At 50.4% G+C, this 25,376-nt stretch overlaps 9 protein-coding genes across 9 annotated transcripts; 5 read left to right on the top strand and 4 right to left on the bottom strand.

The window, feature by feature from the left end:
- Positions 1-17: 17 nt before the first annotated feature.
- BO83DRAFT_346149 (uncharacterized protein) lies at positions 18-1,813 on the bottom strand. The gene is made up of 2 exons (XM_025528771.1): positions 1,518-1,813; positions 18-1,460 (listed from the first exon to the last, which is right to left on the bottom strand). Exons 1-2 carry the CDS (start codon positions 1,581-1,583, stop codon positions 360-362), a joined length of 1,167 nt encoding a protein of 388 aa, XP_025384053.1. The 5' UTR covers positions 1,584-1,813; the 3' UTR covers positions 18-359.
- Positions 1,814-1,994: 181 nt separating this feature from the next.
- BO83DRAFT_440710 (RTA1 domain-containing protein) lies at positions 1,995-3,068 on the top strand (the record flags this gene model as incomplete). Its single annotated transcript, XM_025536280.1, has 2 exons — positions 1,995-2,341; positions 2,410-3,068. The coding sequence occupies exons 1-2, from the start codon at positions 2,170-2,172 to the stop codon at positions 3,066-3,068; spliced, it is 831 nt and encodes a 276-aa protein (XP_025384052.1). The 5' UTR covers positions 1,995-2,169.
- Positions 3,069-4,493: 1,425 nt separating this feature from the next.
- On the bottom strand, positions 4,494-5,966 carry BO83DRAFT_321958 (OSBP family protein; the record flags this gene model as incomplete). Its single annotated transcript, XM_025527874.1, has 4 exons — positions 4,494-5,288; positions 5,348-5,402; positions 5,456-5,781; positions 5,895-5,966. The coding sequence occupies 4 exons, from the start codon at positions 5,964-5,966 to the stop codon at positions 4,494-4,496; spliced, it is 1,248 nt and encodes a 415-aa protein (XP_025384051.1).
- Positions 5,967-8,182: 2,216 nt separating this feature from the next.
- BO83DRAFT_369072 (putative MFS transporter) lies at positions 8,183-9,907 on the top strand (the record flags this gene model as incomplete). The annotated part of the gene is made up of 3 exons (XM_025529845.1): positions 8,183-8,613; positions 8,672-8,905; positions 8,966-9,907. The coding sequence occupies exons 1-3, from the start codon at positions 8,200-8,202 to the stop codon at positions 9,905-9,907; spliced, it is 1,590 nt and encodes a 529-aa protein (XP_025384050.1). The 5' UTR covers positions 8,183-8,199.
- Positions 9,908-10,350: 443 nt separating this feature from the next.
- Positions 10,351-13,521, top strand: BO83DRAFT_346138 (putative beta-N-acetylglucosaminidase). Its single transcript, XM_025528770.1, has 4 exons — positions 10,351-10,643; positions 10,710-10,832; positions 10,922-12,973; positions 13,071-13,521. The coding sequence occupies exons 1-4, from the start codon at positions 10,608-10,610 to the stop codon at positions 13,437-13,439; spliced, it is 2,580 nt and encodes an 859-aa protein (XP_025384049.1). The 5' UTR covers positions 10,351-10,607; the 3' UTR covers positions 13,440-13,521.
- Positions 13,522-13,695: 174 nt separating this feature from the next.
- Positions 13,696-15,937, top strand: BO83DRAFT_411270 (succinate dehydrogenase flavoprotein subunit; the record flags this gene model as incomplete). The annotated part of the gene is made up of 4 exons (XM_025534294.1): positions 13,696-13,856; positions 13,929-14,019; positions 14,117-14,467; positions 14,561-15,937. The coding sequence occupies 4 exons, from the start codon at positions 13,696-13,698 to the stop codon at positions 15,935-15,937; spliced, it is 1,980 nt and encodes a 659-aa protein (XP_025384048.1).
- Positions 15,938-16,517: 580 nt separating this feature from the next.
- Positions 16,518-19,182, bottom strand: BO83DRAFT_346132 (galactose-proton symport). Its single transcript, XM_025528769.1, has 8 exons — positions 18,948-19,182; positions 18,807-18,884; positions 18,481-18,744; positions 18,371-18,396; positions 18,221-18,311; positions 17,153-18,159; positions 16,988-17,102; positions 16,518-16,920 (listed from the first exon to the last, which is right to left on the bottom strand). The coding sequence occupies exons 1-8, from the start codon at positions 19,001-19,003 to the stop codon at positions 16,698-16,700; spliced, it is 1,860 nt and encodes a 619-aa protein (XP_025384047.1). The 5' UTR covers positions 19,004-19,182; the 3' UTR covers positions 16,518-16,697.
- Positions 19,183-20,808: 1,626 nt separating this feature from the next.
- Positions 20,809-21,876, bottom strand: BO83DRAFT_402377 (uncharacterized protein; the record flags this gene model as incomplete). The annotated part of the gene is given in 8 exon segments (XM_025533523.1): positions 20,809-20,951; positions 21,017-21,056; positions 21,097-21,157; positions 21,253-21,285; positions 21,307-21,353; positions 21,386-21,487; positions 21,744-21,830; positions 21,850-21,876. The coding sequence occupies 8 exon segments, from the start codon at positions 21,874-21,876 to the stop codon at positions 20,809-20,811; spliced, it is 540 nt and encodes a 179-aa protein (XP_025384046.1).
- Positions 21,877-22,180: 304 nt separating this feature from the next.
- Positions 22,181-25,129, top strand: BO83DRAFT_346131 (uncharacterized protein). Its single transcript, XM_025528768.1, has 7 exons — positions 22,181-22,636; positions 22,697-22,799; positions 22,858-23,022; positions 23,081-23,142; positions 23,202-23,916; positions 24,041-24,101; positions 24,167-25,129. The coding sequence occupies exons 1-7, from the start codon at positions 22,390-22,392 to the stop codon at positions 25,106-25,108; spliced, it is 2,295 nt and encodes a 764-aa protein (XP_025384045.1). The 5' UTR covers positions 22,181-22,389; the 3' UTR covers positions 25,109-25,129.
- The last annotated feature ends 247 nt before the right edge of the window (positions 25,130-25,376 follow it).

The raw sequence follows: 25,376 nt of genomic DNA, 5'->3' as shown, positions 1-25,376 counted from the left end.
ACCAATAAATGAATGATATAACTAGGTACATGACCTTGGTGAACATCCTGCTTCCCTCGTTCGTAGAATGTCTGCTGGCGAGAGAAGTCTGTTGTTCATTGTCAACTGCGAATATCTAGGTAGCATAGAATTGATATCTCTGGGCTTCTCTCCCAAGGTGCTCGAGGTCGCCAGATACATGTAGGAATGAGGCAGAAAACAATTACAGTCCTAAAGCGAAAGAATATCACGTCCAAGTTAAAAGGGTAGAGTGGATGGTATGAGCATCGCTATTATGGCAGCCATTCAAAGTTCTCAACGCCCCGCGAGAGCTTCCAATAAATAGATCACTATATGGTGAATCCCCAGTCGCAGGGGGATTACGACATCCCACCGAACCGACCAGGTTCACTCAGGCTCCGGTTCGGCCACTCCAACCACTCAGCCCAGCTCGGGCCCAGATGCCTGCTAATGGACTCGATAAGGAAGCGGCCACCATCGCCGAATAACCACAAATGCCGATGCCAGTGTAGAATAACGGCGTAATGAGCTAGAATCACCAGAGCTTCGGGCCGCTGTATTGCCAAGTGCTCGGCATATTCAGGGCTGACTATGACAGGCCAGCCCGTAACACCCCCGATATTTTTCAGCGAGGCCTTGAGAGCTGCATTCATAGACATCTGCAGCGCTTGTATCGCACCCCGATAGGTGGAAGTGATGGCGTCGCCCAGTTTAGCCCCTTCAACGAGCCTCAGGAGTCCTGCGCACTCGGGTCCAAGTTTCGTATCCCATTCGAACAAGATTGCTCCGTCTTGAAGCGGTTTCCCGAGGATTGACTCTCGTAGTGATTGCCATGTAGTTGAAGATATCACGATGCGAATACCCATTTGGAGTTTGAGACAACGAACGAATCGCTCTATAAATGTATCGAAAGTCGTCTCTTCGCGGTGAACTAAGACTTCACACAGAGTGTGCATGCCGAGAATGCAGGAGAAGAGAAATAGTGGGACATTGCTCTCCTGGTTCACCTCAAGTCTCCTTTGATTGTAAATCTCCAAGGCATGCGTTTGTAGATGGGCTGCATGGCGCCGATACCACTCTCCGTTTTCTGGACGCACTATACTCAAGTGTAAAGCACTCATTGCAAGCATTTGATTGATAAGATAGGGCGTTGAGACGACAATTCGCATCACTTCCGGAGCACCAAGCCAAGCGGTCTCCCCTTCGCTGAGACTGCTGAGGGTGTAGTTCACCAAGTTGAAGAACAGCTCAGCGTGAAGCATATTGACGGGGGGACTGTCAGAAAGAGAAGATGGATGTGCAGGCGACCGCAGGGGTATATCATTCGTCACCAGGCCAGCAGGTGACGGGGTTGATGACTTGCTTGACCGCGAATGGGCCGCCCGTATGAACGGATCCGCATATTCGCAGGAGCGTTCCGAAGACCGACAGTTGGAGCATATCGGTTGTTTCTCGTCGCACTGCACATTGTCAGAGGTTGATGCTACATGTGTGCCTGACACTCCCATCAAACTTACTTTTATGTGGCGCCGCTTACATTCTAAGCAGCCATTGCGCGACTTCTTATGTGTCCTACGCGGCATCCTTACGAAAACTTGGTCGATTACTGAGAGCGCATCTTCCGGTGCACATGCGCCTAATGTGGCGATGGTGGTGAGTAGTATTGATCCTGCCTGGCGTGCCTCGTGGTCAAGGATCTCCGCCCATGGCTCCGAGTTTAGTGATAAGCTTAAAGTGTGCCCGTACAACAGTCACAACGGGCCCGTAAAAAATTAAGGGTTGCTATTTTCAGAGTTTGGGATGCAGCAGAGATTGGGACGTTGAAAGAGGCAAAAGTAAGCAAAGCCAGCATTGGAGGTTCACAAATCCGCGTATGCACAGACCACCTCGCCTGCCCCTAAACCATATCGGGTAGTATCGCCAGGCACGGATCGAGTCCGACAGCTTCGAGAAAGGCTGAGTTCTATACGCGTATTCAGATTCTGCGATTCTATCAAGAAAAGATTGTCCTTTTTCTGCGGTCCAGCCACGTGAAATATGACGTCTAAGAGACATATAAGACCAAGATGGATGCTGGGTTCAAAGTCCTATATCGCAACAATCTCACCTCCATAGCTGGATAACTCGATAAAGGTCCCCGAGCGAAGAGACAAACTACATCAGTCCATCATGGCCAAGCTGGAACCGTATGTGCCAGGCTACTACCTGTGGAGCTACATGCCCTCCATTGCGGCAGCGGCTATCTTCCTCGTCCTCTTTCTGGGGGCCACCGGAATCCACTTCTTCAAGCTATTCCGATCCCGAGCATGGTTCAACATCCCCTTAGCCATTGGCGGCATCTGTATGTGTTCCTTGATACGATATATACACCCCGCAAAAGAAAGACTTATCAACTAATACAGAGCACAGTTGAGTTCATCGGATTCATCGCAAGAATAATCTCGCACTTCCATACAGCGGAGCTTGGGCCTTACTCTATGCAGGGCGTGCTCATCCTCCTCGCTCCAGTTCTCTTCGCCGCATCTGTATACATGACGCTAGGTCGGATCATTCGGAGCGTCGATGCAGAGCAATACTCTATAATCTCCCTTCGCTGGTTGACGAGGGTCTTTGTGACGAGCGATGTTCTTGCCTTCCTCATTCAAGGCAACGGAGCGGGCTTGCAAGCGGTGGAGTCAATGCAGACCTTATCCAAAGTCATTGTTATCGTTGGCCTTATCTTCCAAGTGGGAATGTTTGTTTTCTTCATCATTGTCTCGGTTGTATTCCACAAGCGTATGCAAAAGCGCCCGACATCCGGAGCACAGTCACCGTGGAAGTATCACATGCATACGCTCTTCGCGGTCAGTGGTCTCATCCTGGTCCGGTCAATCTATCGTGTTGTTGAGTATGTGATGGGGTATAACGGCTACCTCTTGACGCATGAGTGGCCACTCTATGTGTTCGACTGTATGTTGATGTGGCTCGTTCTGGCGATTTGGGCTGCGAGGTATCCTGGCGATATCCAGACAGGGAAGCCTGAGATGGAGCTCCTTGCGACACGGAGCGATGATGATACGATTGTATGAGATTTGTACATAGAATGTTATGCATTCTCATATTTAGCTTTATTGTTGGATATAAGCCAGTCATGCATTGTATGTTGTAGAACGTAACGAAAATGCCCGAAACGATCGTGCGCACCTGCGTTATCTTCATCAGAGGTACTGAACTAACAACAAAACCTGCAAGTGTCCAGAGCTAAAGACGCACAAGGGGCATGAATAGAAGAAACTTCTTGAAGAGCACCGACAGGTGGCCAGTGGATCCAATGTGTAAAACCTATCATACACACAAAAACGAAAAAAACGAAAAATAAACAAAGCCAACAGATGACTGCTCCGGCTATCGTGATCCCGTCTGAAGGTTCTCGACCCCTACAGTGACCAAAGAGTATTTGGAAGCAGCAATTACTGTATATAGAACAGTCTACATCTCCCCCACAAGAGCCCCATAGATCCTAAACTTGGCACTAGCAAAAGCACATCCACTGATTTCCATTCAGCTCTTCTTTGCTAACTGCTTACTGATTAGTCTAATGAACGGAAGTTACGATCTGCATTCCTGACATCCAGTCTTAAGCCGGTTGCTAGTGACTATCAGACGTCCAAGTCCGCTTAGTTGTATCAAATTTTCCCAAATATTGGGTGCCTCGGCGTTTATCCTATTTCTATTATCCAACACGGCAGAACGCGTGAAGGGAAACATTAATAACCTATGGAGTTTGTGTCTGATTGAGTGACAGACAACATCGAGTGACTTCCTGGCATCAACGATCGCCATGACAGGCCCTGTGCAGAATTGACATCGACTGACGTCTCTCAAAATGTGGTAGCTTTCAACAGATCAAGATCCAGATAAAAACAAGGTTGGATGCATGGCCTGTGCAGGAACCCAGGTCCTTCTGTTCTCAGTAGTGCTGACGACGATGACGATGGATCAGGACCCGCTGGCCAGGGCCAGGGGTATTCATCGCATCCCAAATGTTGGGTTTCTCTGATAGAGGTAATTTCAATAAGGTTTGATGGTCAGACAACTGACTCATTCATGAAGCGAGTGGCGTAACGGACCGAAGGCTGATCCGAGGTAGACAGCCCTAGACTATCGAATCTAGTATTGCCCCGTCGGAGGAGATCGAAACGGGGAGAAACCCTAGTCAGCGATAATGCGGGCTCAAATTACCAAGGGTTATTAAACAAATTCTCATTACTCCGTTGCGCGAACTGCATCTTTCCAATGTTGCTGGGATTCGCTGATTATCCAGCCGTCGTTACTGTTCTATATACAGGTGCCGAAACATCTCCACCAAAGCCAAATAATAGATCCTGTTATGAAAGCAAACGTACTCTATAGTGGCACTTGTTCATGCCATGTTCGCCAGATCACTCGTCCACCCGGACTATAAAAGAGGTTGATTAAACGCAACGTGTATATCTGCCGACCGTCGACTCATTTCATGCAGTAATTCCCAGACCCTCGCCGCCGGTCTTGTGGTAAGGGGGCTTGGCGTCCGCAGCGCTGGTAGGGTCGAACCGCCAGACACCGCCGGTCTTGTCGCTCTCCAAGGACGTAACGCCGATCATTCTCGCAAGTCGCCAGAACTCCTCATCGTCGGTGTCATTGACACGCTTGAAGAAGCGTCGGTCCCACTCGCGGCCTTCCGACTTCTCGACCTTGCGAAGCTCGCGCTGGGCGTTCTCGATCTTCGACTTGGCCACGGACACGGCATCCATATCGCCCTGCTCGATGCCTGCCGCAACATCGCGCCATGCCCGCCGGCTCTCATAGAGGTCTTGCTGGTCGACGGGCGCCAGAGTCAACGGGGTGGTCTTCGTGTCCTTGACGGAGAATCTGTCCACCTCATGCTTGCGGGAGTCTTTGATGACGAAAGAATCTGACCATTGTCCGTCAACAGTATACAGAGGCTTCTTCTCGCCCTCGTTCTCCTTGAAAAGGATGGCGCTGAAGGTGTTCTTCTTGCCACTCAGCCAGCCCTTGCCAGAGTAGTCAATCTTCGCCACGTAGCCAGTGCTGCTGGCAATGCGAGTGGACTTCTCCAATTCGACGAACGGCGTCCCGTAAATAAGGGATTCAATGTGCAAGTGCGGGAGGGTGATCAGGTAGCGCTCCTGCTGAGAAGGATCGTTCTTATCCGCACCTGGAGGAGTGAGGGTCAACAGAGCATGTCCGATCTGTTTGATTTGAATGGTGCTGGAGAAGGATGCCTTCTGGGCGTTGTATCCTTGTAGCTACATTTGAGTTTCCAATTAGAGTCTCTTCGTACATCTAATCATGAATAGCTACATACCTCGACGCCATGCTTCTCGTTTCTGATAGCATAGGCAGTAGCAGGGGGATGGTGGCTGAAGCGGTCAATACGATCCAGAAGCAGAGTGGGTACAATAGTACCACCTACCTGACTTGCTCACTGATCAAGGTGGTCTCGCCCACATCCGCATCGGCATCCCATTTGCCAAGGAACAACTCTCCCAGGAAAGGGTTCAAGGGCTTCTTTTCGCTACCGAGCTTCTCACTGCGACTGCAGTACTGCTGGTGGAGAGTGCTGAGGAACCACTTCAAGACGGCCAGAGCTCTCTTCTCTGGATCCGCTTCTTTTGCAGCAGCCACAAAAAGGCCTGGGTGTTCGGCCCAGTAGGCAGAATATTCGGTCAAGGAGGTGGACGAGAGAATAAAGGGCGGGGCGGTCAAGGAAGAAAGATCTCCGTTGAAGGAGGCGATAGACTGAAGGAAGGAACGAGATCGGTTAGCCAAGCTCCGTAAAGCAATACGAGTTTAGGCAGTCTAGGATGTGGGACCAATTTCCTAGAAGAAAATCGGTCGTTCAAACTTCATACCTTAAGGAAACTTGTCCAGGAACCTTTGCTGTGGGCGGGAACGCCGGACGCTGAATCCTTGCTGGAACTCATGTTGCAGATGTAAAGACAATATCTCGACTACTGATTTGGTACAAAACCGCAGGACTGGCTAAGAATAAGCCCTGGGAGGACGGTAGAGAAAGAATGAAGCGGGGAAGAGAGAAGGAAGAGGGGAGAGGCACAGGAGGGAGACAGGTGAATATGTCATGGGGAGGGGAGAGTGGAAGAGGAAAGCGGCCGGAGGGCGATCGGGTCACCCACCAAACTGAATTCAAGCCACCCGCGCAGGGGGTCAGCTCTTTCGACGTCATGGGTGGCTGAGCTAAGCTCTGCGGATGTTCTTGTCCTGCTTGCTTTCCCATGGATAGGGATGACTTCCAAAGTCAAGGGATGAATAACACAATGGACTGAGTTTCTAAATGCCAGCCTCATTCTATCATCGTATTATTTGGGTGGCTTTTTCATGTTCTCGACTCGCGTGCCACTTGCGTCTTAGCTTCGTGGCGGAGATTATATTAAGCCAGCCACTCCGTTAATCCTGTTGTGCCTACTACGCAGTGGAGAATAACTGAATATTAAGATGTAATAACGGGCGGGCAAAGAAAAAGAAAATAAGGGAAGAGGAGGGGGCAAAAAGCAATTATAACAAGATGTGCAAAAACAGACCGCAAAAGAAATCCGTGATTGTTGTGCCTACAACAATCCTCTACTCTCTACCATTACCCCTGATCTCGTGATAACTTATCAGTTGACTTGGCGACCGAACTGTGGCTGGAAGTTCCCCAACAGCAACAATTACACTGTACTGATCTGTATCATATTTATCGCTGGGCTTGTATAGTTGAATTTCAGATGCGACTCTCTGCCTTTACTCTGCCATACCGGGCGCCGTATGTTATCTATCTATCGCTCAGCATGATTGCAACCCCATCGAATTACCATGCTCAGCATGACCATTGGGTCAAGGTTGCCTGAGTGGATCGAGACTGACTGCAAGCTTCTGACACAATGGTCCCAAGGATAGCCTCCACCACAGACCGGATGAATGGAAGTGAAAGGCTTTCCCGGGGTTGAAGCTTGACGAAAGCGGAAGGTTGACCTCCTCATTGTTGAAACCTTGGGATGTTACTGTGGAGGGTCCGCCTTCTCGGTCAACCACCTTGATACGGAATGAGACCGGGCTTCGAAGGCCTCGATTTCTGTTACCTGTATAGGTGGACACCCACGCACATTCTCATATTGATGTATCTTATGCCTTTCCCCTGAGGCCTTCGATCAGATCAACACCGTCATTCGAAGTCATCGATCTTTAGCAGCTGATCAAGTAGCCCTACAACCAAGAGACAGTCAATGATTGCCAAGTAGTACGAAACCAAGTTATTTTGAAGTGGGCGTGATCGACCAGGTAGGAAGCACGAACTTGTCTCTCAGCTCTCCTGAGTCGTGTGAAATCCCCAGTCTCCACTGTGGCCCTAGTATCTGGGCCGATTACTGGGTGTTCGACACGAGAGCTGCCGTACCCCGGACGCTTTTGAATTTTTGCAAGATTACTGATATAACTTCTGCCATCTGGAAAACTCTGTGCAACGAATTATGGGCTCGGTCATTTTTAACATGCTTCCTGAACTCGGCTGCTGATTCAAAATGGCTTACACGCCGTTGGCTGTGCAGGAAATCGTTCCTGGCGCCCCTGTGCAGATCGGGTTCTTACCTCCGCGGCAAGCTAAGGTTCCCGGCTTTTGCCCCAAGCTTATAACTAGTTTCTCAAGCGTGAGCATCAATGGTCTAGCGGCTACCAAAGTTTGATCTGAGCTAAACTTGTATGTGGATATTGCAGAAGGCTCTGCTCTTACTTCTCTGGGCGATTAAGTGTTTTTAGGGGCTGTTAATCTGACAGTCTCGCCCTCTCACCGACGATAGTTGCGCTGAAAAATGGAGCCGTGATACTCCACGTGTAGTCGAGACTCCCTGCCTTTTGCTGGCCAGGTTCCTTAAATCTGCTGGTGGCTCCACGGTACTAAGGCATTCTTTTTTTTGGATGCTTAATTGCTCATTGCTGTACAGTATCTAGGTGTCTGGGTGCTATGGAGCCCCGTCCTCTCATTTGATTTTGATCCATTACAAATTCATCTAGATACACTCTTTCTTTATCATCAATCGACCTTTTTCTTGCATAATGTACTTCATGACTTTATACATTCGCTCTGAAAACCAAGCAGAATTATCTCAACAATAACGGAAGCCTTTTCTCTGTGACTTTGAACAGCGTCGACGACCAAGCAACATGTTCGACCCAAAGTTCTTGAATTCGTCCTCGACCCTCGTCGTCCCTAATGGACGTCAGAGCTCCAGACACGAGCATCGACCGCCTCTCAACTCAACCATTACACTCATTCAAGCCACCACTCACGACTCAGACCGTACTTTGCCTCATGAAAGCATCCCCGAAGAAGTCCATGACGATCAGTACAACCGGTTCTCGCCTACTCGAAAAATCACTGTCGTTATCATCCTTTCATATTCTGCTATCCTTGGACCCATATCCTCCACTGCCATCTTAGCCTCTGTCCCCGAGATCGCCAGAACATTCGAAACAGACGCAGATATTATCACTGCCAGCAACGCTCTTTACCTAGCTTCCATGGGGATCGCTGCCCTCCTCTGGGGTCCTTTGAGTCAAATATCGGGCCGTCGTCCGGTGAGTGACATCCGTACATTCATACTTTTCCGCCAAACCTTAACAGCTGCTCTCTTAGATCCTCATCGCTAGTTCCATACTATTCTTTCTTTTCACTGTGGCCACAGCGCTATCCCCCAATCTAGAAGCCTACTTTATCTTCCGCATATGTGCCGCGTTTCAGGGAACTGCATTTCTAGTGCTTGGCAGTGCCACCGTGGGCGATATCTATGAGCCAATGTCTCGTGCCTTACCATTGGGATGGGTATTGTCAGGTAGTGTGACCGGGCCTGCCCTTGGTCCCTTTCTAGGTGTATGCCTCATCCACAACGTATGATTCACCTATCTGTGCTCAACTGACACCTTCTAATAGGGAGTCGTGGCTACCTTCCGCCCATGGAGATACATTTTTTGGCTGCTTGCTGCATTAAACGGCTTCGCAGCCGTCCTCATCATGATATTCTTTCCGGAGACCATCAGTCACAGATTAAACACCCATTTCAAAGGGAAGAGTCTGCCTCAGCAAACCAAGCAACTATGGAGTCACATCTCCCCCCTTCGCATTGCGCGCTTGGTCTTTTCTTACCCGAACATTTTCCTCACTAGCCTTACTGCCGGCGCCTTAGTATGGAATCAATACGCCCTTCTCACCCCCATTCGCTACGTTCTCAACCCTCGCTTCCACCTTGAAAGCCCCATTGAAGCCGGCCTCTTCTACCTCGGCCCCGGTGGTGGCTACATCTTTGGCACCTTTTTTGGTGGCCGTTGGGCCGATCTTGTGGCTCGGAAATACATCCGCATCCGCAACGGACGACGCATACCAGAAGACCGTCTCCGCTCTTGCGTCTCTTTCATTCTATTCGCTATTCCGGCATGCATCCTTGTTTATGGTTGGACAGTTGACAAAGAAGTCGGAGGAATACCAGTTCCCGTTGTCGCTATGTTTATTCAAGGGGTGGCCACGATGTTCTGCTTCCCCAGTCTAAATACTTACGGATTGGATGTTATGCAGGAGAGTGGTAGAAGTGAGGAGGTTGTCGCGGCGAACTTTGTTTGCCGGTATATGTTTGCTGCCCTCGGGTCGGGTGTTGTTCTACCTGGTCTTGAGGCAATGGGCGTGGGGTGGTTCAGTACCATCTCGGCGCTGTTGCTGGTAGCTGTAGGTGGTGGCTTATATATGACCGCGGAGTATGGTCCTCAATGGAGGGAAGCGGTTGATGCAAAGCTTCAGGTGAAGAAGGAAGAAAAGTGGAAAAGGAAGAGCGCCTCGCATGTTTTAAATCTTCGGCAACCCATCTGGGTCGCCACGTCATAAGCATAATACCCAACTGCATTGATGATTGATCTCGGCCGTTTCGCGACCGATATGACAGTTTTTTGTGGATTCTTATCATTCTAATGTAAATATCACAGATTTTAAGCATATTGAATTAATGACTAGGCTACCTCATATGACATGTTTTTGACGGCTAGGGTTTTTACTGACTTGTCCTCTCTTTCCTAATTTCACCACTGACTTTAGATAAGTGCTGCTCGAAAACTCTCGTAATAGCTACAAGAGGATAATTGCTCAACAGTGGTTACAGGGGCATGAATGTTAAGGGGACGGCTTGCGGGGGTACGGGGGGGGGGGGGGGGGTACGGAAATAGTACGGAAATAGATCGCGAGGCTGCACACCCGCACGTTGAATAAACTCAATCTGCTGTTACTCCGCCGGCACTGATCGTCTCGCGCCCCTCTTTTCCCAACTATTATTCTCTCATTTCGACACCAACCCCTATGTTCTATCTGGCTCCAATTGTCGTGCTTCTTGTTGTTGTATCGCGGCCTCTCATTACATTCTAGCTTGATGGTCCACCTTCGTTTTGCCGAGATCTAAAATTAGTCGACTCCACTGGTTCTTATCGATAAACCAAACGCGTGTACCCCATCGGCTCTGCCCCTCCTACGGCACCACAGCTTCGTAACACTTCATCTTGATCTTCCATTCCACTAAGGAAGAAGTATTCTCACAATGCCTTTGACTGGCCTGCAGAAGCAAATTGGTCAGGTATGATATCACTCGGCCTTGTGTTGCCCATCAAGAAACATCCGACTGAACTATGGCGGAGTTTAGCTCTTTGCGGTCGGTTTCCATGGCCTTACTCCGAGCCCAGAAATAAAGACTCTGATCCACGAATATGGTATTGGAGCGATCGTACTTTTCAAACGAAATGTTAGCGATGCAGCTCAACTTCAGGTGGGTGACCCCCCTCTGTGACAATTCATGGCTATCCGTAGTACGCCCGCGTCCAGATCCAGAGACTGATATCATATTTCCCAACAAAGGCTTTGACGCATGCTCTCCAAGAAGAAGCACGGTCAGCAGGACACGAGCACCCCTTGCTCATAGGAATTGATCAGGAGAATGGCCTCGTCACCAGGGTATCGCCTCCAGTTGCTCCACAACTGCCGGGCCCTATGGCTCTAGGCGCCACCAATTCCCCCGAGCTCGCATACCAGGTCGGAGCTGCAACTGGTGAGGTACTGAGCGCCGCGGGGATTAACATGAACTATGCGCCCGTCTGTGACATCAATTCCGAGCCGCTCAACCCTGTGATCGGGGTTCGTAGCTTTGGAGATAAGCCCGAGTTTGTGGCCCGATTCGCCAGCGCCAGCGCCCAAGGTCTTCGGGAGCACAAGGTCGTACCTACTGTAAAGCACTTCCCGGGACACGGCGATACCGCAGTTGATTCACACTATGGACTGCCTGTCATTCCAAAGACACGAGAACAACTGGAAAGTTGCGAGTTAGTTCCTTTCCGTCAAGCAGCTAATGAAGGTATCGAGGCAATCATGACAGCCCATATCTCCCTACCTGGCATAGGTGATGGCAAATTGCCTGCCACCTTGTCGCCAGATGTGATGAAGATTCTTCGTGAAGATATGGGGTACGGCGGTATGGTTATTACGGACTGTCTCGAGATGGACGGAATTCGTGCTACGTACGGAACAGAACAAGGCGCTGTCCTTGCTCTGGCTGCTGGCTGCGACAGCATCATGATATGCCATACGTATTCTGTCCAAGTTGCTTCGATTCTTCAGGTTTGCCAGGCTGCTGAGTCCGGAAACATTCCTTCCGCGCGGTTGAATGAGGCTATCCGTCGTGTTAAGGAGCTGAAAAGCAGTTTCTTAAGTTGGGAGACAGCGCTGCGCCCACTGGAATCGAGGGAAAACTGGCCTGCTCTGGGAACAGACGCAGTGAAACATTGTGCGCTGGCGAAGCAAGCCTATGCCCAGTCTGTGACGCTTGTTCGAGATACCTCACAGATTGTCCCTGTGTCCAGGTCTGCTAACGTCGTATTCCTCTTTCCAGGGGACCAAACCCCAGCTGGAGGTGCAGTGGACGGAGAAGGGCTGGGAAGGAAGGGCGCCTACAACGCCTCCGTTTATCTCAATATACTGAAGCAATACAACCCAACCGTGGTTGAGATCCGATATGGGGCAGCGGGCCTATCGACTGAGCTGATGAGTGCCATCGAAGCTGCCGATGTCGTTATCTTCACTTCTATCAATGCGCGGGAATCACCATTTCAGCGGACATTAGGCTTGGAGCTGCCTAGCCGGACCCGTAAGCTGGTCGGCATCGCCGCCTGTAACCCCTACGACTTCCTGGAAGATGCGTCCGTTGGAACATATATCGCCACTTATGAGCCTACGCCCGAAGCATTTGCGGCGGCTGCTGAGGTGATATTCGGGAATTCGGAGCCTAAGGGCATCTTGCCAGTTGAAAATCCTACCAGTCAACTGTCTATTGAGGACTCAGCATTGGATAACACAAAAGATATCCTGCAACTGACTGCTATTTGGAATGCTGCGTTGCCTACCTACCCACTTTCCGCTCGGAAGCTGCAACTACTTGTTAACCAGGAGCATGGGCATCATTTCGTTGCTCGCGTTGGTGCTGATATTGTAGGATTTGCCTTGACATACACCAGTGATACATCTACAGGTGTTGCTGGCAACCTTGCTGTGCTCGCAGTTGATCCCGCAAAACAAGGCCAGGGACTTGGAACAGCATTGATCTCAAAAATCACAGCATGGTATCAAGCCAACATGAAACTTCCACGCCTCGAATTGAGCAGCTCGTTCCCGAGGTTCTTTCCTGGAGTACCTCACGATTTGCCATCGTCAGTACAGGAGTTTTTCCAGAAGCGTGGCTTCTCACTATGGGATACAAGCCCACGAAATGTGGACCTGTACCGTGATATCCGTGACTTCAAGGCCCCTGACGCATATATTACTCGGGCGGCAGATCAGGGATATACTTTTGGTCCTCTCCAGCCCGAGCATTACGAAGAATGTCTGGCTGGACAGAGGAAGAACTTCTCTGCAAATGCGGTAAGCATGATCCCATATTCAATACATAAGCTGTCCTGATATTATCATCGTGCACATTTATTGGCTGTCTCTACACGATATAACTAACAACAAATAGGCCTGGGTGCGTCAATATGAGGAGCTCCACCCTGCCAAGTATCCATTTAGTGTAATGGCAGCCTTCGACTCCCAGGGAAAGCAGGCCGCCTGGACGTTGATGCTTGGACCTGACTCGCCGGCTCTACAGAAAAACTGGGCGCTTCCACGTGTGTGTGGGCCCAAAACCGGCCTCATCGGATGTGTAGGCGTTGATGCGGAACATAGGAAGAAGGGACTTGGGCTGGCACTACTCAGCCACGCGATGGAGGACATGAAGCGGAGAGGTGTGGAGGGAGTATTTGTCGACTGGGTGGTTCTAGAAGGGTTCTACGAGCAGCTCGGCTTCACAGTCTGGCGCGAGTACCGACGAGCAACTCTTCATTTGTAGTTTCTCGACATTATATTCATAGGTTACCGTCACTAGGACGCAGATAGCTATTATAATTGGGCCAGACCCAGGCTGACAATCCCCGCATGTTGACTGGCCGAGGCCTGCATCTCGGAGTCCCCCTTCCGAGAGAACCTCGGGTAAGGTTCCCCGCCTCGGGCCTCTCGAAAGGAATATTTGGCAATGTTCCGAGATGACCATCTACTCCCATATCACCCAAACACACCTTCCAAACTCGAGTACATGACAATTAATTATGTATCGCCTAAGCCGAACATTTCATCGAAAATGTCCACTACCAAAGCCCTCCCAAACGCTGCTGTTTCTCAACCGACACCGCCCATTCTCCACTCTTCCCCGGCACTCATCTCCGGGACCATCTGTATCTGAAGCCCCGCTATTCGACCACTACTACGAGTGAGTAACCAGCCCAGTTAGCCTTCTCTCCAATCCATACCTCACCAACTAACCACCATAATAAAACCACAGTGCCATAGTAATAGGCGCCGGCGGCGCCGGCCTCCGCGCCGCAGTCGGTCTGACCGAGTCAGGATTCCGCACCGCATGCATTACCAAATTGGTAACATCCCAATTTCCTTCCACTACCTGCTCCCTCCAAGTGAACATACCACAATAAGACCCAGACCAAGCAATAACCATGAAATATTGAAAAATAGTTCCCCACCCGCTCCCACACCGTCGCAGCGCAAGGCGGCATCAACGCGGCGCTAGGCAACATGACACAAGACGACTACCGCTGGCACATGTACGACACGGTCAAAGGCTCAGACTGGCTCGGAGACCAAGATGCAATTCACTATATGACGAGGGAGGCACCGAAGGCTATCTACGAGCTGGAGAACTACGGCATGGCATTCTCCAGAACCGAAGACGGACGTATATATCAGCGGGCTCTGGGGGGACAGAGTCTGGATTATGGGAAGGGGGGACAGGCGTACAGGACTGCTTGTGCGGCGGATCGGACGGGTCATGCTATGTTGCATGCTTTGTACGGGGAGGCGTTGAAGGTAATATTATTTTTATTACCATATCTTATTCTACTGTAGAAAAGGATGGAAGTTTTATAAAGACTGACCGATGGATTTAATAAAAAACTCCAGCACGACACCCAATTTTTCGTCGAATTCTTCGCCCTGGACCTCCTGATGGTCGACGGCGCCTGCGTGGGCGTCATCTGTCTCTCTCTCGAAGACGGCACGCTGCATCGCTTCTTCGCGCGAAACACTGTCCTCGCGACGGGCGGTTACGGCCGGGCTTACTTCTCCTGCACTTCCGCACATACTTCCACGGGGGATGGCAATGCCATGGTTGCTCGCGCGGGACTCCCTAACCAGGATATGGAGTTCGTGCAGTTCCATCCCTCGGGGATCCATGGGGCCGGGGTACTCATCACGGAAGGTGCGCGTGGAGAGGGCGGATATCTTCTCAATGCGCACGGCGAACGGTTCATGGAGCGATATGCCCCGACGGCTAAAGATCTAGCCAGTCGGGATGTCGTAGCGAGGGCTATGAATCTTGAGATCCGTGAGGGACGGGGCTGTGGCCCGGAGAAGGATCATATCCATCTCCAGCTGTCGCATTTACCTGCGGAGCTTATCCACTCACGGCTCCCTGGGATCCTCGAGACGGCGTCGATTTTCGCGGGGATTGATATCACGCGGGATCCTATTCCTGTTGTTCCTACGGTGCACTACTGCATGGGTGGGATCCCGACGAATTATAAGGGACAGGTGCTTACGACTAGTGATAGTAGTAGTCGCACTTCGTCTGGGACAGACATCCCAGATAAAGACGTAGAACCGGTCCCGGGTCTCTACGCAGCCGGCGAATGCGCCAGCGTTAGTGTACACGGCGCTAATAGACTCGGCGCGAACTCGCTCCTGGATATAGTTGTCTTCGGCCGGGCGTGTGCCCTCCATATCGCCGAGAACAACGAACCTAACATGCCCCTTCACAATATCTCGCGCAATGATACGTCTCCGTCGAATCTTGGCCAAGACTCCCTATCCAGTCTATCCACAACCCTCCACGCAACAGGCGATCTCCCGTCTTCATTGCTCCGCCATAACCTCCAACGAGCCATGCAAACGGACCTCGCTGTGTTCCGCACGCACGAATCCCTCACCACCGGATTAAGCAAAGTGATTCAAGTGCAGAACGACTTCTCGACACGACTCAGGACAAGCGATAGAAGCCTTATCTGGAACTCTGATCTCGTGGAGACGTTGGAGTTGAGGAATCTACTGACGTGCGCAGCGCAGACGGCCAAGGCGGCGTTGTGTAGGACGGAGAGCCGGGGCAGTCATGCGAGGGAGGATTTCCCGGAAAGGGACGATGAGAGGTGGTTGAGGCATAGTTGGACGTGGCAGAAGGATGAGAAGGAGGAGGGGGTTAGGGTGGGGTATCGGGGAGTGATTATGAAGACGTTGGATGAGGGGGATTGTAAAAGTGTGCCGCCGGTGAAGAGGAGCTACTAGAGATTTCCCCTTGGGTCTTTTGTCAGATAAGTGTAGGGGCGGTCATGGGGGAAATGAGAGAATATAGAGGACTGACGTGTTACTTGTCGCATGTAGTCGAATGCAAGGTACGGGCCGCGGATGCACAAACAGACCCGGTATGTTGCCCGATGTATAGACTTAGATAATGGACCCGCTTCTGAGGTGCACCTGCATAGCTGCTCACCGGCCAGACCGGCGCTTTGCTTGTGCCCAGTGACAGCCTTTACTGGGCGATGGTGGCAAATCTTAATGTGAGAAGAGAGGCAGAGATGGGCGGGGTAGAGGACACGATGATCCTGAGGCCCCCAGTCTCCGAGTATAAACCCCCTCCTCTCTTTCCCTCCTCTTCTCCCATAATTTCCTCCACTCTTCTGTATCCAGATTTTTTACATACTGCTGAGATTCTTCCATCTAGGAGTAGCAACAGAACCCCTCTGCATGAACATTCTTCTCGCGGAGGAATCAGTCCTACGTATGTAGTGAACGCCGAAGCACTAATCATAAATTATCATTCATTAGAGTAATACATGATCTTTCACTCAGTGCAGATCCTTGCAAACACCCTCAATTTCACTGTATCCTGCACTCATATTCTACCCCGTAATTAGAGCGCGGAAAATCGCACCAAACGCCGAAAACTTCGCGAAACAACATACCCATCCGTACTCCGCTTCGAAAGCAACGGTTTCATCGTACACGCACATGAAACCTGGAGTGCTCACAGACAGATGCATCCCGCTTAGCCACTGGTGGCAAGGTGGTCAAGCTTGTACAAGGGCTCCAAGTGGACGTTGCGCCGGAAGATGTAGCGGTTGATCCACCAGGGAAGCACCTGAAACATCTGGTAACGCATATGCATCCGAGTCGGGACTCCGAAGATGTAGTCAAGTTCTTCCAAAGTCCGTTGCTTAGTCTCAGGGACCCACAGGAAGATCATAACAAAGGCAGTCACGTTCAGCGCCCTGAAAAAGGTTAGAGTGGCTGCAAAAAAGACCGAGGTGGGCATAATCGGATGATGTTAGGACTTACGCGTAGAAGCCAAAGGCACCAGTTGGAGTCATAACGGCCAACATGCGGGGGAAGGTGATTGAAAGTACCGCAGCCCAGCCGAGACAAACTGCCACAGCCCAAGCCATTCCGACCTCTGCTTTCGTTAGCCTAGTTATGACTTGAGTACCGGGTATTCACACTTACCACGATGAGACAGAGGGAAGACTTCTGCGGAGTAAGTGAACGGGACTGGTCCCTCGCCGGGAGAGTAGAAAGCCGCGAACATGAAGACAAAGAGAGCGATGCATGCCAGATGCGCCGTCTGCTCCTTGGGGATGTAGAAACAGAAGCCTGCGGCCAGCAGAGTCCAAGCCATCTGGGGGAACGTGAACAAGAGCAGCGCGCGACGGCCATAAGTGTCAATGGTGAACACCGCCGGGAATGCAAAGATAAAGTTTACAAGCCCGAAACCCCAGGAGGCAAACAGTGCTTCGGTAACGTTGGCTCCTGCCTGCTGGAAGACAGTCGAGGAATAAAAGGCAACGATATTGATGCCACACATCTGCTGCGCAATCATCACGACGAAGGAAGCAAGGGTTGCACGGCGGATACGGGGAATGGTAAACAACTCGACAAATCGGGTGGCATAGTTGCTCACTCCAGCAATATCCTGCTCGACCTTGATCTGTGCGTAGATGTAGTAAAGATCACGCGCAGCCTGCAGCTGGGTGTTGCGCAAGCGGCACAAAGACTGGTAAGCGTTCCGCATCTTTTCCTTCTTGATGTACCAGCGAGGCGACTCTGGACACATGAAGACACCAATCAGCAGAGGAAGCGCTGGAATAAAGGCAGACCCGAGCTGGAGTCTCCAAGAGATATCCCCAGTGTCTTTGACAGCAAGGTTCGCGGAAGTCCCGAGGAAGATACCAAAGGCGGTCCACAACTGCCAGCACATAACGAGACCTCCACGAACAGAAGCAGGGGTATTTTCTGCACAGAACATTGGGATTGTAGACGCCTTCAATCCCATTCCCAAGCCCAGCAGCAGACGAGTCACGAACAGCTGAGGCCAGGTCTGACTGACGGCCGATCCAATAGGAGCAAGAAGGCAGAAGATGGCAGACATGAAAATAGCACCACGGCGACCCAGATATTTGTTCAGTGGGTCGGACAGCCAGCATCCGATGACAGCGCTAGACATGTATGGAGCCCTATCCAAGAACATTAGTCTCAAGGTGATCTTCACAAGATACGGGGACAAGGGCTGCGCACGCATTGACGACACCGACAAGCCACTGGTTTCTCGACGCGTTTGGACCATCCTCAGGGATTCCAAGCGCAACAGGGAACGAGAGGTTGGCGCCTAGATAATAGATTAAGCTTAGCGAGGACTGCTATACTCGAGTTTCAGGGCACACTTACCATTACTTCCGGTTTGATCCCAACCCCTGGCGGGAATATCAGCAAAACAGCTCAAAATCACCGTTCAAGTTGTACTGAAAGGAAGCGAGAGTCTCGGGCTTGATACTCACTGGACAGCAGCTCCGACAGAGCAGAGAATGATGGTGAAGTAGAGAGCCTTAGGCTGACGCCACTTATGATCTTTCTCATCACGAATGGCAGTGATCTCATCACTAGTCATATCGGGCACTGACTGAAAGTCTTCGGGATCGCGTGCCACAAGGGCTCCCTTTTTGAGCAAGGGGAGAATATCAGTCAGCTGATATTCAGCGGCAAAGTCCTCGACATCTTGGACCACTTGAGCTGGGCTCAGATCTGCCAGGGGATTCTTAATTCTATCATGGAATTAGTTATTGGGTACACGACAGAGACACCAAGACCAGATCAAGTAACTTACTTGGCAGACGTATTCTTGTTCAGATTAATGTGCTCCGTAGTGCCCTTCTCAGTAACATCGGGTTCATTGTGACTGCCACTAACGCAAAGAAAGTGAGTATACATGACGAAGAAAGAAAAGGGAAACATGAAAAACACATACTAGGGGTCAACAGCAGAGTCAACCGCCTGAATCGGGGTCACCTCCTCCTTTGCCATGGTTTTTACCTGGCTTAGGATGAAGAAAAGCGCGTGTGGATCGAGTGCTTGCACAAGTTAGAGTACAGACAATCACTAGCCGCAATGGTGGGAGTGATAAGAAGAACAGGGCGCGTCGAAGCCACGGCGTGGGGAAGTACGGGGATGAGAAAGAATGCACAACAGATGCGGGGTGAGATGGAGAGGAAGTTAGGAAGGCGGAGGGAATTAAAAGACTTGAAGTAAGCAGGTGCGAGGGGAAGTGAAGTAAGAGCGCACTGTTGGGAATAGTCGGGTTGAGCCCTGAACAAAGAGGCGAGGTCCGGTTGCATTCACTTCACCCTCCGGCTGCAGGAGGCTCTTACCAAGATGGAAGTATTGTGCGGTACTGTGATGTCTCCATTCTTCCCCGCGGGGTCCTGAACCCGGGGTAGAAGATCTAGTGGCAATCCAATCAAACATGTGAACAGATGTAATTGATAGGACATGTATTATCTGAGCGCATAAGCCCCTTTCTTTCAACAAACTCATTGGAACTCGCACATGGCCATTCTATCTGAAGCTAACTGGAACTACATCTCCTTGATAATGTATCTGTTTCCTCACTTCCGCGCACAACTACCCAGTGTATGGTAACAGGGCACTGCGGACACAAGTATTCTCATCATAGTCAGATCTAACATGCTCCTGTTCGTCTAACATCTGGAATTACCACAACTTAGGCTACTCCGGACATTCATTCCGGGCGAAGGTAACCTTTGCCAAAGAGGACTTTCCAAGAAATTGAGGCAACCATGGTACAGGCAGGTGACAGATGGCCAGATAGGCTGATAGTGAGGGCTTGCACGGAATTGGATTTTGCACCCCTCCAACCTATGAGGAAATGCATGGTTGTGGAGGTGGGCTAGTCTGAGTCTGCTGACTTCAGCATAGGTACACTGGTCTTCATTGTCACCTTGTAAGCACTGACCGGTGGGGGAGAGTAGCATACGTGCAAACTATGGCTGAGAACATTGATCCGCATGCAAATGTTCAAAGAAAGCTAATGCAATGCTAGTTGCATCAGATGATGTTCTTTAGAGCTTCCATTATCCTTGACCACGACCAATTCTTTCAACTGTCCAGAAAACCTTATCGTATGAATGGAATTTAGATGGTTACCATCAAGGAGAGCCTAAATTGGACCAGACGCACCCGTACGTGGCAATCTTGCCCCTTGCAATTAGGCCTGCCTCTTTACTTTTTCTAGTTTCTTCTCGTTTGCACCCTTATGGTTCCACTTGGCTAGTGTATGCATCGCATTGTAACGCCGTCAACGCCACCGTGGAGTTCGGGAGCCAAGTGTTGACAATTAGAGCGATGCCGGCTGGCAAATGTTGAGCCCAATGCAGATTGGTGGGCGCATTTATTGGCCACCTGCAGCCGGGGAAGGGAACGGACTGCCTCTACTGCTCAATTCTTTCCTGGGTTTAGAGTTAATTGAGAAGCGATTGGACACTGGTGCCCTTGGTTTTTAAAGGACTCGACAAGTGGAACCACACAAAGCAGGTAATATGAGCAATTTAATCGCTGTCTGAGCCAGTCTGTTCTCACAGGACCAGCCTGCCATTTCTATAGGAGCACTGTTTACGTACTTATTCCATACTCACGGAGATTTTCTGCCCACACTTCATTCACCCTTGCGTCATGCTCACGTGGAGTTGAGAGTTTATCGAGATAGATGGGGAAAAGCAACAGCGGCCAACTTTTTCACTCGAGTGTATAACATTTTCTTTTCGAAAACACCCTGGCCCTTGGTTGATTTACAAAGACGGTAAGCCACGCAACTAGCCGATTCGATTAGCAGGTGTAACCGGACGGAGTAATTTTGGGTCAGGGGCGGAGCGAGGGTCATCTTGAAAGGAGTCGAGCCCAGTCAGCGAGTTTCTTTTGCCACTCAGGATCCGAATGCTAACGTCCATAGTCCAAACTTGTCATCGATTATAGTTGGATTGGCTACTGATTGTGAGGGCAGATATTAATGCCAAGCTATACCCCGACTTCCTGTGTTGTTCTCAACAGGTGACCAAACCCGCTCGTTGACAAGGCGGGTCGAGGGTTCGATCTGGGGTTACAGCACCATGTGGGGATGAAAGGGATGAAGGGGTCTCGGCCGGAAGTTTGACTGGACAAAGCCTGGATTAGGCTTAGTTAGGCTCGAGGACGGCACCCGACGACCCTCCAATAAGCTGGCCCGCGCATCCTTTTGCCATGCTGGATCCAGACTTTACCTGTCTTCCCAGCCGCCTGTCCTGGCCACCTGCCTTGGATGACCCGCTCAATACGACACGGCCCGGGCAACAGCCTGGAAGTCGGGGGCTGGCGTCTGGGCCTCCCTCCAGGTAGCTTCCGCTTTCGCCTTACCCGGATATCGATATTCTTGATGTAGGTCGAGCTATAAGTGATGGCGGAGGTGGGATTCCAAGAGCGCATGCGTCGGATACTTGAAAGGAGACCCCAGCCTGTCTGATTATATGGAAAACATGCCATAATATTGTAGGTTCAAGCCAAGTAATGGGTAGCGCACAGCGAAAAGCTGAGTCGGGATCTGATCCCAAATCACGCACTTCAGACGACTCGACTGGTCAGTTTTCGTATTAAGCTGCTGTAGCCTCGACCAGGGTCTGCGTAGCTTTCCTCGGAAGGGACCATGCGACGTCAATTCCTACGATTCCCGATTCTAAGATCCCAAACTGTAGCTGAGGTAGGGTTGCCTGCTTACTCTAACCAATATATTTGCCGTTACGCTATTAAATTCTGCGTTTGCAACTCTGAGGGCTATGTCTATATCAGTGCAGATCGAGACAAACTGGCGGGCGGCTGTTGACCCTAGTAGTAGCGGTCTGCCATGACATGTTAGTACTACATTGAACCCCGCTGGTTCTCATCATATCGGACCATCTTCTATATTGCACTACGGAGTCGAAAAACAATGTAACCCCCCATCAGGATATAAGCACCAGTTGAGGGCACTGCATCGAGGTCTGGACCTCGGAACTAAGACTGCTGTGACAGTGAACCAGAGTGTTCAGGCTAACACGTACTTTTCCTTACACCAAGTTATGCTGATAACTTGCTATTCATGGCCATACTTCAGGCTTTCTCTTTCATTTTTGTTAGACAAAATTAAAGGATTTCTTTACTTTCATCCCCGTGGACTTGCTAAGGAGTGAACCTCACAGATTACCGTAAATGGTTAGATCACATATGCGGGGAATCAGAAGTCACGTGTGAGTAGCAATCAGAGCCCCGGTTCCGAGATGGCCGACCGATGTGTGATATCAATTTTCTGTCGAAGGCCAATGCCTTGGGAATACTCTATTCATGTCTTAACGGTGTGACAATGTTTCTTTCAAGATTGATATGATATGGACTTTTTACAACAGGCGCCCCCGTCTGTGCAGGACCTCTTGCGCGCTGGAGAGCCGTTCATCCCGTTTTCCGAGTATTCTGTTCAGGACATCACTCATCTGTCAGAAGATGAAACCACAAAATGGGTGGAGGCAAAACTCCGCGATGGGAAGCCATTTGTTATACGTGGCTTTTCTCGATTGAAAGAATGGGACAGGTCGGTTCTGAACAATGAGAGACTAGGCAGCCTCTCTTCCTCAGCAGGTATGCCCACGACATCACAGCCTGAAAAGTGTAGCCGTTGACATCTTTACGCATGGACAGCGATACCGGTAAGAAACTGCCACACTGGGCGGGATGCGAAAATGCGGCTCCAAGATCTCCTTTCGCAGACAGAATATGCTCGTACCGGCAATGTCCGAGAGTTGTACGTTAATATGATCACTGTTCCGAGCGTCGGCCTTTTAAACTGATAGGCAAGCCAGTTTGTACGCAAAAGACCTCCAGTGCCCACAAGAATGGATCAAGGCATTAGATGCATTTCTTCCTTCAGCTATGAGACATCTTGGGTCTCTTGACTTATTCCGGACGTTACCAAAGGAGATAGCTCCGGAGGTGCTGATGGCGTATGTTGGGACTCGGAAATCTTCGTGAGTCTCTGCTGCCTTCCATACGCCTATGTCCACTGACCATGTTATAATGGGGTAGTTCGGGATTTCATAGATGTTTTAGCGGAACAGTTGCGCTGAATCTATTAGTTGAATCAGAAGGTAAACGCATGACGAGACATATTTGACGTTCTCGACAAACGTTCTGATGATCGGGTTAGGTGCTGGCCCGGGGTCCATCTGCTTTGGCACCGATAAACACTCACAGGCCGTATACGATACATATATGGAGAGATTGGGAAAGTCTCCCCATACCGATTGGACCGACGTTTCTACTACCCAGCTCAAGTCCGCCAATTTTCCTATATACATTACCCATCAGCAACCTGGAGACTTGGTAATATTTCCTTCAGCTACTGCCCATCAAATTTGGAATATCAGTCCGATGGTTACAAAGGTAGTCTGGAATGTCATGCATAGCTCTTCGCTTGTCTCTTTCTTCGACTACATCCAGCCATTCTACCAGCGATACTGCCATGCAGACACTGGCCGAGTCCCTCTAATCCCGTTACATGCCTTGATCCGAGGGTCTCTAGGAACTGAGGACGAAGCTCTTCTCCTGGACGTCTTTCTAAAGTTGCTGGATGATGAAGCTATTGAGACTGACTCGGTCCCTCCAATGAAGACCGTGGATACCCAGGGGGCCGTGGTAGAATGTAATTTCTGCGGGTTGACAATATGGAATCGGCATCTGCACTGCGAGCAGTGCGGCGACTTTGACTTATGTCTGACGTGCTTTATCTCTGGACGCAGCTGCAAACACGTTGCTGATTATACATGGGCCGAACTCATTCCGCGCGCCTACTGCATGGAGGTTATTCAGTCGACTCGGAACAGACTGCGTGGTCGATTACTCTCCCGAATCAAAAATCCAAAGTATGACCTTTTCCTTCAAGCATACGGGCCCTATCTCCCTCAAAACCTGTGCTTTAGTCCCGCTTCATGAGTCTTATGATAAATCATGTGATCAAGAGTGTGCCTCTAATTCTACCTTTTCCAGGCAAAAGTCTCTGGGCGCCTTGGCTGCTGCCGCGGCAGATGCACGGAAACAACCGATGATGGTACGGAATAACCCCAGTATCTCTGTTTAGCTTGGTATTGAAGGGGCGCGAACTAAATAAGTCAGGAGCGACTTTGTCACTTGTGCCGTGACAGTCATCCTGCCTGGAAAGGGGTGGCATGTACCCAATGCTCCGCATTCTTTTGCTTCCGGGGCCTCCATCGACACTTTGACGTGGATTTGATACCCTTTCTGAGGAACACAGATCCATGGGTATGTCCAAAGTGCTCCCATTTCTGCAATTGCCGATGCTGCCACTTCCCTCTTCCTTACTCCAGCAAAGACAAGCCTGTGCGGTCTCGGATCAAGTCGATTGATCCTCGCGGTCGAATCATGGGGTTCACCGACAACGTATTCGACCAAAAACGAGGCAAAAGAGCTAGTATGGCTACTCATAGCGCATCCCTCCCGCCTGAAGTGCCTTCCCGGGTACATAAACGAGCGAGAACCCAGGTTAGTGATGAAGAGGCGGAACTACCACGACAGCAGGAGGACTATAGTACTTTCCCAAATCGTGGTATGATACAGTCGCAAAGTACAGAGGATACTATACACACAAACGCTCGTCCCTATGTCATGTCCTCACGGAGTATAGGCCCGAAAGGGCAGCTCCGTATCAGTGATCTCGTTGAGGAACATAGCCCTGCTGAAGCTGAGCCTTCCTTTCAGGCTCCCTTTAGGCATGCAACTCCTCTACTTTCCCTAACGCCAGGAGATGGCGCATCCCGACGGCCGACCAATGAGCCGAGTGTTCCAGCCACTACAGATGAAGCCAGTATCTCTTTTCTTGAAAGAAAATTGGAAGAGCTCCGTCGATATGCCGATGAGCTTCTGGATCTTTCCCTGGTGGACTCACATGCGAAGGTTCAGGAGAAAATCAGTCAGTTGCAGGGTCAGATCGAAGAGCGCAAGCGACGGAAAGCGGAGGCGCTGTTCGACAGCCTCGATCGGGATTTCCCAGAACTTGCCACCGTTGCGAGAGAGGAAGCGCGAAGACGAGGATTGTAAATCGGGAGCTAGCTTATATATAGAATACTAATGGGCGTGCAGAGCACCGCCGATAAATACTGGTCCGCTGGTCCAAAACACAATAAGGAGGTTTGTAGTTGTAGGCTAGGAGTGCAGGTAAAGAGGCAGGATGTATAAAACCCTGAGACATCCCTGAGAAAGACCAGGAAGTACCCCTGTAAGAAGAGATTTTCAGCAAATAACAAAAGTTCACCAATGACTTGCAGACACATTGAATTTTGGGCTGCGTGAGTGAGGCCCCTGGAAG

The sequence above is a fragment of the Aspergillus eucalypticola genome (assembly GCF_003184535.1).
Source record: "Aspergillus eucalypticola CBS 122712 chromosome Unknown BO83scaffold_30, whole genome shotgun sequence".
Lineage (NCBI taxonomy): Eukaryota > Fungi > Ascomycota > Eurotiomycetes > Eurotiales > Aspergillaceae > Aspergillus > Aspergillus eucalypticola.
The sequence above is the reverse complement of the archived record's forward strand: the minus strand, read 5'-3'. Positions and strand labels throughout refer to the sequence as shown.